Genomic DNA, 12,642 nt, shown 5'->3' on the forward strand with positions numbered 1-12,642 from the left:
GCACAAACAATGCACAGTCCAAAGTATCAGCATACTTCACTTACTCTGCCTCACAACAGGAGAGTCCTTCACCTACTATGCACACTTTGGGAACTGAGCTACCCCATTAAATAGCCCCAGCTATTACTGTCAAATGGGGATAATTGAGGCACACCATTGAGCTAGGGAAGTACTCAGAATAGGGCTCACTAATACATAACATAAATCAACATAACAAGGATATAGAAAACAACAGAAAAGTATATAATGAACAAAACATATGTCTGTTATAAATACATACCTAACCACAAGGCATAAAGAAACAAAACAACCAAAAGAATATCCTACACACCCCTGTAGCATAATGCTCTGCTCCCTACCCCTGCAGAATGTTTAATATGACCTGTCCCGGCGCGGAGTGCGCTTTCGCAATGGGACAGTGACAGAGGTCGGAGCGTCAGGAAGTGTTGTGAGTAGATGTATGCGTTAACCAGATTATGGGCACTATACAGACGATATAACATGGCAAATGGAAGACAAGCTAGTGGGTACCACACTATGGAATTGTTATTGACAAGAATGAAGTTGGTAATGACGTTGTAATGAGTGAATGAATGAATGAGCGAAATCGCGGCAAACCAAACGATTGGTTTGCTGCATGAACGAACGCCAAACCGGCGGCAAACACCCGACACCAACAATAAAACCCCCTGTACATCTCTTGTATAACACAAAGCCCACAGAACATGCAACAACACTTAACACCACACACAAAACATTTTACATTCAAAGAGGGACGCAGTGGGGACGGAGTGTGTGCGTGTGTGTGCGAACAAATTAGTCTCTTTCTCTTGTGTCTGCGCTTGCAGGGCAACGCGAATGAGGTAGTGAGAACGATAAAGTTGAGTTTCTCACATTGCATCAACACAAAATGTAATGTGGCAGTGTCAACTATAACTGTAAAACTCTAATTTTTCATCCCAGTGTATGTAACAAGCAGAGTATGCATACTGTGCACCCACCTTCTTAGGTGCATATTGATAAGGCACCCCTAAAATAACTGAAATACTGCACCATTGACTTTGGACCAGTTTTATGTCAATCAGTTGTGTAACTGTTTACCGCTGCCTCAGGATGGTTATGTGCTAACAATGCACCTGAACCCACTGCATTTTCAGACCAACTCACCCATAGGCGCACAGATGGGTGCAACAGTGTATTTGGTATTTAAGCAATGTGGGTGGTGGATGAGAAATGCATTAGTCAATGCATTGGGAGAATTGCGCACTAAATGTGTGTTTAAAATCAAAGACAATCAAGCTTTGTATTGTAAGCCAAGGGCTTAGGTTTGGTCTCAGCTTTGGTGGGGAAACATCCCCCAACTCCTGTTGTCATGATACCAACATTATTGTTTCAATACCAGTACCAAGTGAAGAATTTTGATTTTGATACTTTTGCGATTTTTTAAAATGTGATTTTGATTTGGGGGCCCCCACCACCTTGACACCATCAGTAATATTGAATATTATGTGATAATTCACAATTTCATTGACCCTCCACACACACACACACACACACACACACACACACACACACACACACACACACACAAAAGTGATGGTTGTCATAAGTTTCTATTTCATATTTTGGAATTCACTTTATATATTGTTAATGATTTATAGTATGATCTGCATAATTACTAATAGCTAAACATATTTAGTGATTTGAATACATTATATTGATATTTAAATTATTAGGCTACACTTTTCTTTTTGTCACTTTAAGAAGAACGTGAATGCAATTAGCTTTCAGTCTCACGGTTTTAGGCTAGTGGTTTCCATTGTTAGGATATGTGGATTAAATTCATCATGTTTGCTACAAGAAACAGGAACAGGAAAATGTCTCGGATCCATTGTTTACTGCGACTGCAATATTGGTAGCCCAATTAACAGTCAGTGACATGGTGACTTCTATTCTGTGCTATATGCGACTGTCCGTGCTGCACACCCCTATTCAACATGACTCCTAACATTGGTTGAAAGATTACAGAAGCTAGGTTTAGCTGTGACGATATCCTGGGTAATATCCTAACAGTTAATGCTATTTTCCACAGTAAAATCCGCATTTGAAAGCCTGGTCACCAATTGCCAGTTTGTATGGCTAGTTACTCTGCCTACTTAGACTATGCATGATGAAAAAGCTTTGAATGTTCCTTTTCTTCTTTGGTGGCATAGCTGATCTACAAAGCACAAAAAGGGGCAAAATGTGCATGCTGAAGGGTAAAGGGAATATTAAAATGTTTTGCACTGGCCTTTTTTGGGTTATATATTGGTAAACATCCCTGATAACTTAGTCTATACGGACACATTCGCTCGCTTTTCAGCCAATGTCACCACAAAGTGAAGTAGGCCTAGGCTATGCTTTGACACTGTTGTGCGTGTCAGATAAACCCCCTTCGGTTTCAGCCAATCAAATGACTTGAATTTGTTTACTGCATAAAGGACTTCGCTAAAATATTGGTGGGGACAATTTTGTCATCTCAAAATATTGACTGTGACTAGTCCATAGCGTCCCACCCTAAATCTACGCCCATGTTGTAAGCTAACACTAATGCAAACAATGTCTTGTAGATAAACACCTCTGTTGAAGTGAAGCAAGTGTTGTACAAATCTTTTGGGATCCAGAGGGATGAGCTGGTAAGTTTTATCCAGTTATTCTTGTTTCAACAGTCGCTGATATAGTCTACATTGGCATCTAAAATTGTTTAAATGTTATGCAATTAACAACATAATCTTGTTATTACTGTGTATTTTTAATTGCTGGGGCATTATCTCAACATATGTTCCCATTTTAGCCTGCTAACTCATTCAACTCAAAAAGGTTGCAAGAACAGGAATTGTGTGATGAAAAGTTAACCTTTTCAGCTGTTGTAACCTTATTCCACTTCTATGCCTACTGTACAGGGAACACCTGTGCTTACCTGAGCCATATACAGCGCAAAAGTTCCAAACATTGGTGTCAGCGAGTGCGACTATATCTGTTTTAACTATAAGTGACTGTCAGTGTTTATCATTTTTGTGATGATATCTCTTGGCGATAATGGGACTGCATGTGCACTGTGGCATGATAAAGCAAGCGGTGAAGGTGTGATCAAAAACATTAAGTGGGCAGAGCCAGACTGACATGATTAAGTCATGATTTACTGTTAGGTCAGTATTAGCTATCAATGACAAGCAAACTATTCTTTTGAAAATGAAGACGACTCAGATGAGTTGCATTTTTATTTAATATTAATGAAGAACATTGAATAACAGGAAATTAATTAGTTGACCAATGTTTTATTCTCTGAAATTACCATTTTCTATCCCTATTTCCACCCCAGCAACCTGATGCACTGGAGACATTTAACCGTGGAGCTATGGTGGGACTGCTGGTGATTGCTGTAGCCATTGCTATGGTCATGGTTATTAGCCTTTTGCTAGTGCGCCGAAAGCCCTATGGTACAATCAGCCATGGTATTATAGAGGTGAGAATGTCACTGATATCATGACTCCACTAGCATTATTAGTGTTAGTCCACTGTTTTCCCTCAAACAATTCCACTCAAGTTTAAGTGTGGTAAGATGAAGTCCTGAATTTTTCAGCCTGGGTCCTATATTTAGATTGTATTTGGGTCTAAATTTTGACTATGTACATAAATGAATAAAATTGGTCTACTACTGAGAAGCCAAAAACAGTCAAAAAATATGGCCCAACTTGAAAGATGTTGAGTGTGATGTTGAGTGGAAAGGTACATGTTAAGAGTCCATGCGTACATCAAATTAATTACAAGGACAATTAAACAAGTCATACCATTGTAAGAAGCTGTATCCTTAATTCTTTTGTTTTATATATTTTTTTATAAGTTTTTATATATCTGTAGATCACTTAATAAACAAAGTCACTTGCTGGGCAACCCCTAAACATATGCTACCGGTCTGTTTTTAAATTTCTCCGGTTTTATTGTTGCGTTGTATTCCATTCCTGAAGTCCTCGGTTCTGCCCGGATTAGGCCCTGCCTTACTCCAGGGCCGATGTGAGGCCGTCTGGGCCACAGCCCCGGTCCGGCCTTAAATTAAGGAAATAGAAAAAGACCGAGGCTTTACCCCATAGTAAGGGTAAATAGTTTGGCTATTTCCCTCAAGGGGCCACTTCATCCAAATTAGGATTTAGGAGTTATTCACTGCTTAATATAATATATATAATTGTACTATTTTAGTGTTACAGTTGTGCTCAAAAAAATAGCAGTGCCTTTAGAAAAAGAGTAAATGTCAAAATTCTTCAAACAAATTGTACTTTCATGAACACAGATGCATTGGGGACACAGTACATTCTATTCCAAAGCAAAACAATTGGGCAAAGTCATCAAAACTTAAACTAGATGTACCGCATAGCGGTACAAAATATGACCGCCGCTCAGTCCTGTACATCCGTTCCGCGAAAATAAATCACACTTCAATTTGTCTCCATATTTTACTCCATCCCCCACTCTTGAAACTTTTGTATGCTTGTTTGGCATGCCTAAGTGTGTGTGTGCGGCTGCACAGAAAGTAGCCTACTGGTGCTGAAAAGGTGAATAGATTGTAGAATAGCCAAAGAAGATGTAGCATTGTTATAAAACCTTTAAAATCTCTAATCAATCACAAGTAGGGCAGTTCATCACAGTTCATCCATTGCAACTGGATTGATGAAAGGTCACTTACACCTGTAGGCTACATTGTATTTGGGAAAAGCAAAAGGTATCAGCATAATGTTATTTATTTATTTATTTTTTATGTATTTATAAACAAAAACATCTCTGTCAGTTCCATGCCGTTTTCAACAGCTATCAAAAACAAAGGTCATTTTTGGATGGATGGATTTTTTGTGAATGTTTCTTCTTCTTTAGTTCATGTAATACTTTATTGTCAATGCACAAATTAAGTAACAGTAGTCTGAAACGTTATTGTTAATGCACAAATTAAGTAACAGTAGTCTGAAACGAAATGCTGTTTTACATCTAACCAGTGGTGCAAATAACTGACATGTCCAAATGGGCCTTGATGAAATGCGTCGCTAGACTGTTCATACACATTTTAACGGGCCAAAGTTGAAGAGCTTTTGTCCGTTATTGTTTGTGCAAATATAGGCTGATTCATGTTCCCTTGCATTGTGTAACTGAGGTCCATGGCTAGTCTGGCTTTCATCAGACCAAGCTCAATCTTTTAAGAAATCAAAAAATAAATAGCGGGCAGATCAGGCTGGGTTCACCCAGCCTAGTCCATAGGCACCCGATATAGTTTAATTTTCCGATTGAGATATACACGCTCTGGCTATTCTAAATGCAAAAATGCATCAGGGAGTTATGACAAAACTGTAACTAACAAACTAGATCCTACTAGAAAGCTGTTAGCTTCCCTAAGCTACAGGTAGGATTATAAGGTAGGCCTATTTACAACATAAATTGTCAATAGGCTATGCTGGCGACACAAATAAAATCTCCTTTGGAAACCAATGGCTTACGCCTTACAGTATCAAGCGGACTTAAACTGCCATATCGTGGCAAAGTTGTAATAACATTCACGCAGCTCCATGAGTCAAGGAAAGCGCGAATGAAGTAGCCACTTCTAAATGGGACCCACTACACAGTAGCTTAAGGTGTGTTGCTAAAGCAGCCATAATGAAATGAAGGTGTCATTGTTTGGATACTTCACACACACGTGCTTTTTAATTTCACAGACTACAACTACCAAGCTGGAATCAAAGCACATCGATTCCCCTCTCACACCCTGCACGCACTTAAAACAAAATAAACAGGCGTCTCAGTCTCATGCATGTATAGGCAAAACTGTATCAGACCGGTGTAATGTTGGTAAATCTTCCATTGCACAGAATGATTTTGTAGCACGTGCAATAAATGACAGTCGAAAGATACAAACAGTGCTGCTATACATTTGCTTGGTATAACCGCATTTATAGTTTTCTACAAATGCAATCAATCAAATTGGCCTCCATCACTTGATATTACAAGATTAACATACCTGCAGTAAAAACCAAGCATGTCCGATAAACATCCTCAGATTTATTTCGGCTTCAAGAAGAAATGGGAATTACACTTCATGTGAACATTGTCCTATCCTTATTAGATGTTCGCTGTGGTAAATTACAGTCCTTGTAGGAAGCGTCCATTGTTTTTCCAACCCACTTTTAACTTCCAACAAAATTACGTCTCACTGCAACGATGCGCCATCTAGTGGACAAACGACTACGTATCGCCAATACTGAAAATGCAGCCATGATGATGATGACGAATATTTATTTTGGCTTTCTTTTAATCCTACTGAATTTGTAATTATGTATCGGCCGTTCTAATACCGATAGTATGTGGGTGCCTGTGTGTGTGTGCATGTGTATATGTGTGCACCGCCATCTACAGGCCAATGAGTGTACAGTCACTAAATGTACACATAACCTAATTTTTTTAGACCCCCCCATGGATGAAATTCTACGAAACTTGGCATACCCCCAGAGAATGCCAGGTCAATCATACACATAAAATTTGGTGCAGTTCTGAACATCTTAACTGAAGATAGGGGCGATTAAAGCAGAATAATATTGCATTTTCATTTTTTACCGGGGGGGGGGGAGGGGGGTGCAAATCACAAATGAGTGATTATGGGCCAGGTTGATGTGGGCCCTTGAGACCAACATACCATAAAAGATTCTTCATCCTCAGTGCCACGGTTCAGGTAGTTATTTAGGAAAAACTGTTTGTTTTTGCGGTTCGGGGGGCCCAGCGGGGGGGGGGGGGGGGGGGGGGTGGTAACGACTTTTCCGTAAAAGTCTAGTGGGGCTACATACCCACCAAATTTCATGTACCCCGGTGGTTCGGTGTCCCGGGTATCGTTGACCAACAATTCAGGAAGTAGATGACGGGAAAAATTCTTGAATTGTGTGCATGTGTGCGTGTACAAGTTTATGTTTATGTGTGTGGGTGTGTGTGTGTGTATGTGCGTGCTTGTGTGTTTGCCTGCGTATGTGTGTTTGTGCATGTGCATGCATGCGTACATATGTCTACTGTGTGAGTATGTGTCATACATATGATTACTGTAAATGTATGTGTGTGCGTGTGTATCTGTTTATGCACATGTGTACACATGGAATGGGTTAACATGACCCCTGGAGGCAAACATACGGAAAAAATTGGTCATCCTAGGCCCTACGGTTCTCAAGATATTCACAGAAAACTGTGTCTGCCCTACCCTCCTTTCGGGGGGGTCCAGTACAGCGGGGGGGCTACAGATCAAAACGAAAACCGATGGTTCCATGCTATCCATGTGGGGTTACATGCCCACCAAGTTTCGTGTACTTCGCTGCGCGGCGGTCATAATAATAATAATGATATTTCATAGAAAGTCAGAAATGCCATGTTCAAAGAAATAGCAGCGTTGCCATCTTTCCTTGGAAACTCAAAAATGTACTGTACAAACTAAGAAATTCTTGATAAGTGAACTTGGCTGAGTATCCTAAACTAATATTTTGTTGCAAAACCACGGTTTCTGATAACTGCTTCACATCTGTGGTGCATGGAGTCAACCAACTTCTGGCATCGTTCAACAGGTATTGCAGCCCAGGTTAATTGTACTGTATTCCACAATTCCTCTTTGTTTCTTGGTTTTGCCTCATGCACTGCACTTTTTATGTCAGCCCACAAGTTTTCTATGGGATTAAGGTCCGGGGATTGTGCTGGCCACTCCATCAGTTGAATCCTGTTCATATGGAACCATGCTTTTGCTCGCTTGCTGGTGTGTTTCGGGTCATTATCTTGTTGAAAGGTCCACCTCAAAGGCATTTCCTCTTCAGCATGACCTCTTCCAGTATGTCAGACGCCCTGCAAACACCGAATTCAAGCCACAGTACTCAGTGAAGACAATTAAGCATGGTGGTGCAAGCATCATGATATGGGGATGTTTCTCCTACTACGGTGTTAGTCCTATTTACCGCATACCAGGGATCATGGATCAGAAATTTCCTCTTCAGCATATGGCAGCATGACCTCTTCCAGTATCCTGATGTACTCGAACTGATCCATGATCCCTGGTATGCGGTAAATAGGACTAACACCGTAGTAGGAGAAACATCCCCATATCATGATGCTTGCACCACCATGCTTAATTGCCTTCACTGAGTACTGTGGCTTGAATTCGGTGTTTGCAGGGCGTCTGACATACTGGAAGAGGTCATGCTGAAGAGGAAATGCCTTTGAGGTGGACCTTTCAACAAGATAATGACCCGAAACACACCAGCAAGCGAGCAAAAGCATGGTTCCATATGAACAGGATTCAACTGATGGAGTGGCCAGCACAATCTCCGGACCTTAATCCCATAGAAAACTTGTGGGCTGACATAAAAAGTGCAGTGCATGAGGCAAAACCAAGAAACAAAGAGGAATTGTGGAATACAGTACAATTAACCTGGGCTGCAATACCTGTTGAACGATGCCAGAAGTTGGTTGACTCCATGCACCACAGATGTGAAGCAGTTATCAGAAACCGTGGTTTTGCAACAAAATATTAGTTTAGGATACTCAGCCAAGTTCACTTATCAAGAATTTCTTAGTTTGTACAGTACATTTTTGAGTTTCCAAGGAAAGATGGCAACGCTGCTATTTCTTTGAACATGGCATTTCTGACTTTCTATGAAATATCGTTATTATTATTTAAGTTTTGATGACTTTGCCCAATTGTTTTGCTTTGGAATAGAATGTACTGTGTCCCCAATGCATCTGTGTTCATGAAAGTACAATTTGTTTGAAGAATTTTGACATTTACTCATTTTTCTAAAGGCACTGCTATTTTTTTGAGCACAACTGTATAAGTAGTACACATCACTGCTCTATATCTTAGTTTTGTCTTGTCACTTTCATAGAGCTTGGGCTGATTATAATTTTGGGCTGATTTTGGACTGAATAGCTGCTGTTGCTAATAGATTCTGCATTTCTTATTGGAATTCTTAATTTTGTCTCTCCATGCAGGTTGACCCCATGCTCACCCCAGAGGAAAGGCAACTTGACAAGATGCAAAACCATGGCTATGAAAATCCCACCTACAAATTCTTTGAACAAATTAACTGATTACTCAGTTACTCAGTACATTGTCGTCCCCCCACCCCCGCCCGATATAAATCATTGGTCATTGGTCAGTTCCAGTGACGATTTAAACATCACGTGATTATTTTGTTTTTTTAAATCTTCCATTTAACTGTTTGCTTAATTTATATTGTACTATATGGAAATTTATATATCGACTGATATATTGATATATTAACTGATATTTGCAAAGATTCAGTTAAAGCAATGATATTCCTGAGTAAAATATCTAAAAGTATGCACCTACTAAGCTGAGGGCAAATACTATGGGCAAAAAAAGTTGGCAAGTTGAACATCTGCCTTTTCAAAATTGCAATACAGGTGCTTTGTTGAAATGTTTATGTATGATATTTAGCAGCATTAGTGTATAGTGTAACAACTCATTACAACTACAACTACTGATACTACTACTACTACTAATAATAATAATAATAATAATAATAATAATAATAATAAATTGCAGTTATGCAAATGAGCAAATACTGCTCTAAACATTAACCATGATGGCGCACACAGAGTTCAGTAGATGGTATTTGTACCATTTATTATTTGCAGATAAATGTAATATTGTTTGGCTTTTTATGCTTCAATTTTCTTTTTAATAAGTTGCCGAGAAATAGACACTGTAAAAAACCACTACTGTAACCCCAAAACGTGTATGAAATTATCCAACTGTGAGCCAACTAACAAAGCAAGTTAGCAAGCTAACTACCCTCCACTGCCAGCTAACAGCGGTGACTGGATGTTGACCCGTCAATCTCACTTCAATGCATCCACCCCTCCGAACATCGGGAAAACCCACTGGCAAGCGTTGGAAGCGTGTAAACGCACTGTCAGTCCTTTGAACTGTTAACACTCAAGGCAGGGCAAGAATTGTAATTGAAAATGCATCAGCACATGATTTTGTGATCATAAATGTGTGACTTTCAGCAAAGTCTGTACTTTTGTGACATTCAACAAAGTCTGTAAGCAACTGACAGGGTATGAATGAAACTATTTGATAAAGCAGCAGAAGGTTTTAAAAAGTTATCGTAAGCATTACCTTTTACATTAGAATTGTGTGTCTGCTGAGCTGAAAAGTAAAGCATACCCCTCATGATTCAAAGGACCTACAGGGAGGTTTAGCTGACATAGGTGTGGTGGTATACCATCCTACTGTGGAGTGTTTCTTGCAGAAACAATAGCTACCTGGGGGGATCAGAGGAAACTTTACCAGTGACCTAAACATGTAATCAAGTAAATGTATGCATTGAATATCAGAAGTATGTAAAGCAACATAATAGACAAGCCACTGACATTTGTTTAAGTGCAGTGAACAAATTATGTTGTTTAGCCACAATCACTCAAAATACAGTATGTGTGAAGAGAAAAGGAACAGCATTTCCCCTTTCCAGATGTCTGTCAGGCAGGTAGATCTGTGCTGCTTTGAAATTGGAATATACTATGGTTTGGTTGAATACTCTGTTATATGTTCTTAGGAATGCAATTTTATTTTATTTTATTTGAATACCTATATTCAGACTTTTTGATTGTAGCCTGTTATACTTGCATATTAATATGCCAATCCCTGGGCTTGGTTTGAAATGGACCTCAGGCCTACCTCCTTTGATGGTCATTGGCTGCTCTTGCCTTGTGGTGATCAGTGTCAGTAATGGATTATGCCCAGTAAGTTTAGGCTACCCTCATGTTGCCAGCACTAGATATGATCTACCTGCTCTCCAGCCCAATTTCAGATACCATATGCAACATAGTACTTATCAGGCAGTGATTAATGTTTTGGAAATACCTTACTGATGTGTGAAAGCACGAGTCCCAGACAAACATTTATATGTATTTGAGAATTATTAAGAAAGGCTGTGTTAAAATGTATAAAACGTCATTTCTAAACCTTTAGTCCATCATGAAATTGCCATTAAGAAATTATTAGTAAATAATGATTAATAGATAAATAATGATTCACATAATTTGATGTAATTTAAATGAAAAAAGATGCAAAATGTAGTACTCACGAATCATTTATTAATGTGTCCTTCATTGAACACAAGTGTTTGTGGGTAAGGGGCTGTCTTGACTCTGCACCAGTGACACTGATTGCTGTGCCTGTACAAAGCTAAGGGGGAATCTAGGCAATATTGTGTTTTAAAATTATTTGTGAATGTATGAAGAAATTATGTAAAATATAAATCCTTCTGCAGACCCTAATCTAAAGTGGAAATAGTTCATCACACAAGTATGTCTCTAGTGCTATGTGTAGATCTGACCTTTTTACAATATGTAAGTAGGGCATCTTCAACACCACACCACTTATCATAAAAACTTTGACTGTTCAAAGCAGCCAACTTGCTGTGATGACACACTCTTGGCATTCTCTTAATAAGCTTAAGTTAGACACCTGGGGCCTATTGCACAAAACTAGGATAAGGGATTAAGCCGGGATATCTTGGATATCCTGGCTCAATTTATTCGTGATCCAGTTGCACAAAAGTGGGATAGGGGGCAACAGGATATGTTATGGTATAAATCACCATGGCGATTTATTCTGTGGAGCTAGCCTGCTCCAGACCAGGCTAAGTTCCAGGATCTATTTAATCTCATCCCTTATCTCAGTCAGCAGTCACCACAAACGGAAACCAATAGTTATTCCACTGCCCACTACACATTGTTATCACATATACCTAGACCCACTGTCATTATTTAAACGTTTGTGATCATTAATTAACTTTTACATACTCGCCATTCCCGACCTGTCATGCGACAATGTGACGTCACGGGAGTGCCTAACCATTTCACGCGTGGTGGTCGCGGAACTAGTTGCAATATTCTCCTTAACAGAGGTGTTGCTGTTTGTTGCTTTTGTGAGAAGGCTATCTACCTACTTCACACCGTAGAAGAAGCAATGAAGCCGCTCTAGTTGCCATGGTGAATCGGTGAATCTGTGATCGGTGGCGGGGTCTATTTGAGGGAGCCGTGAGCGCGCACTTATCCAGGATAGGTTTCACCTGGCTTGATGAATCTGTGTCTGCTCATCCTGGCTTGCTCGTTGTGCAACCAATTAAGCCTGTACGCTCTTGTTTTGGATTCATTGAGCGCAGCTCAGTAACTTATCCCGGATGTCTTAATTCTGCTTTTGTGCAACAGGCCCCTGGAATGGTCCTGAAGGAGTTTCCTTCCGTGCACTTGTTTTGTTTTGCTCATTTTCATCAAAAAGCATTCCGGGTGACTATCTCATGACATTGGTTAGGATGATGCCAATAGTATGCAAAGCTGTCATAAAGGCTAACGGAGGCTGCTTTGAAGAATCTAACATAAAACTATGAAATATGTTTCATATTTAGGTGCCTCTGTTTACCTTCCTGACTGCGTATTCATTTGCTTTATTTATTTACTGCTTATATATTTGTTTTGCTTTTAATTTTTTTTTTTATTTTGACGTGTATGTAACCTAAGCCTAGGGGTTTTTCATTTTATTCATATATTGTAGGCCTACTGTACTATTTT

General features: G+C 39.5%; 1 protein-coding gene across 2 annotated transcripts in view; it reads left to right on the forward strand.

Moving 5' to 3' along the window:
• aplp1 (amyloid beta (A4) precursor-like protein 1) overlaps positions 1-10,959 on the forward strand; it is a 152,001-nt gene extending 141,042 nt beyond the window's left edge. For both annotated transcript variants that reach the window (XM_042107504.1, XM_042107505.1), the window contains exons 14-16: positions 2,610-2,675; positions 3,362-3,505; positions 9,031-10,959. In XM_042107504.1, coding sequence (XP_041963438.1) covers positions 2,610-2,675; positions 3,362-3,505; positions 9,031-9,129 — 309 coding nt within the window. In that variant the 3' untranslated portion in view covers positions 9,130-10,959. The remainder of the gene's footprint in view (positions 1-2,609; positions 2,676-3,361; positions 3,506-9,030) is intronic.
• The last annotated feature ends 1,683 nt before the right edge of the window (positions 10,960-12,642 follow it).

The sequence above is a fragment of the Alosa sapidissima genome, chromosome 10 (assembly GCF_018492685.1).
Source record: "Alosa sapidissima isolate fAloSap1 chromosome 10, fAloSap1.pri, whole genome shotgun sequence".
NCBI lineage: Eukaryota > Metazoa > Chordata > Actinopteri > Clupeiformes > Clupeidae > Alosa > Alosa sapidissima.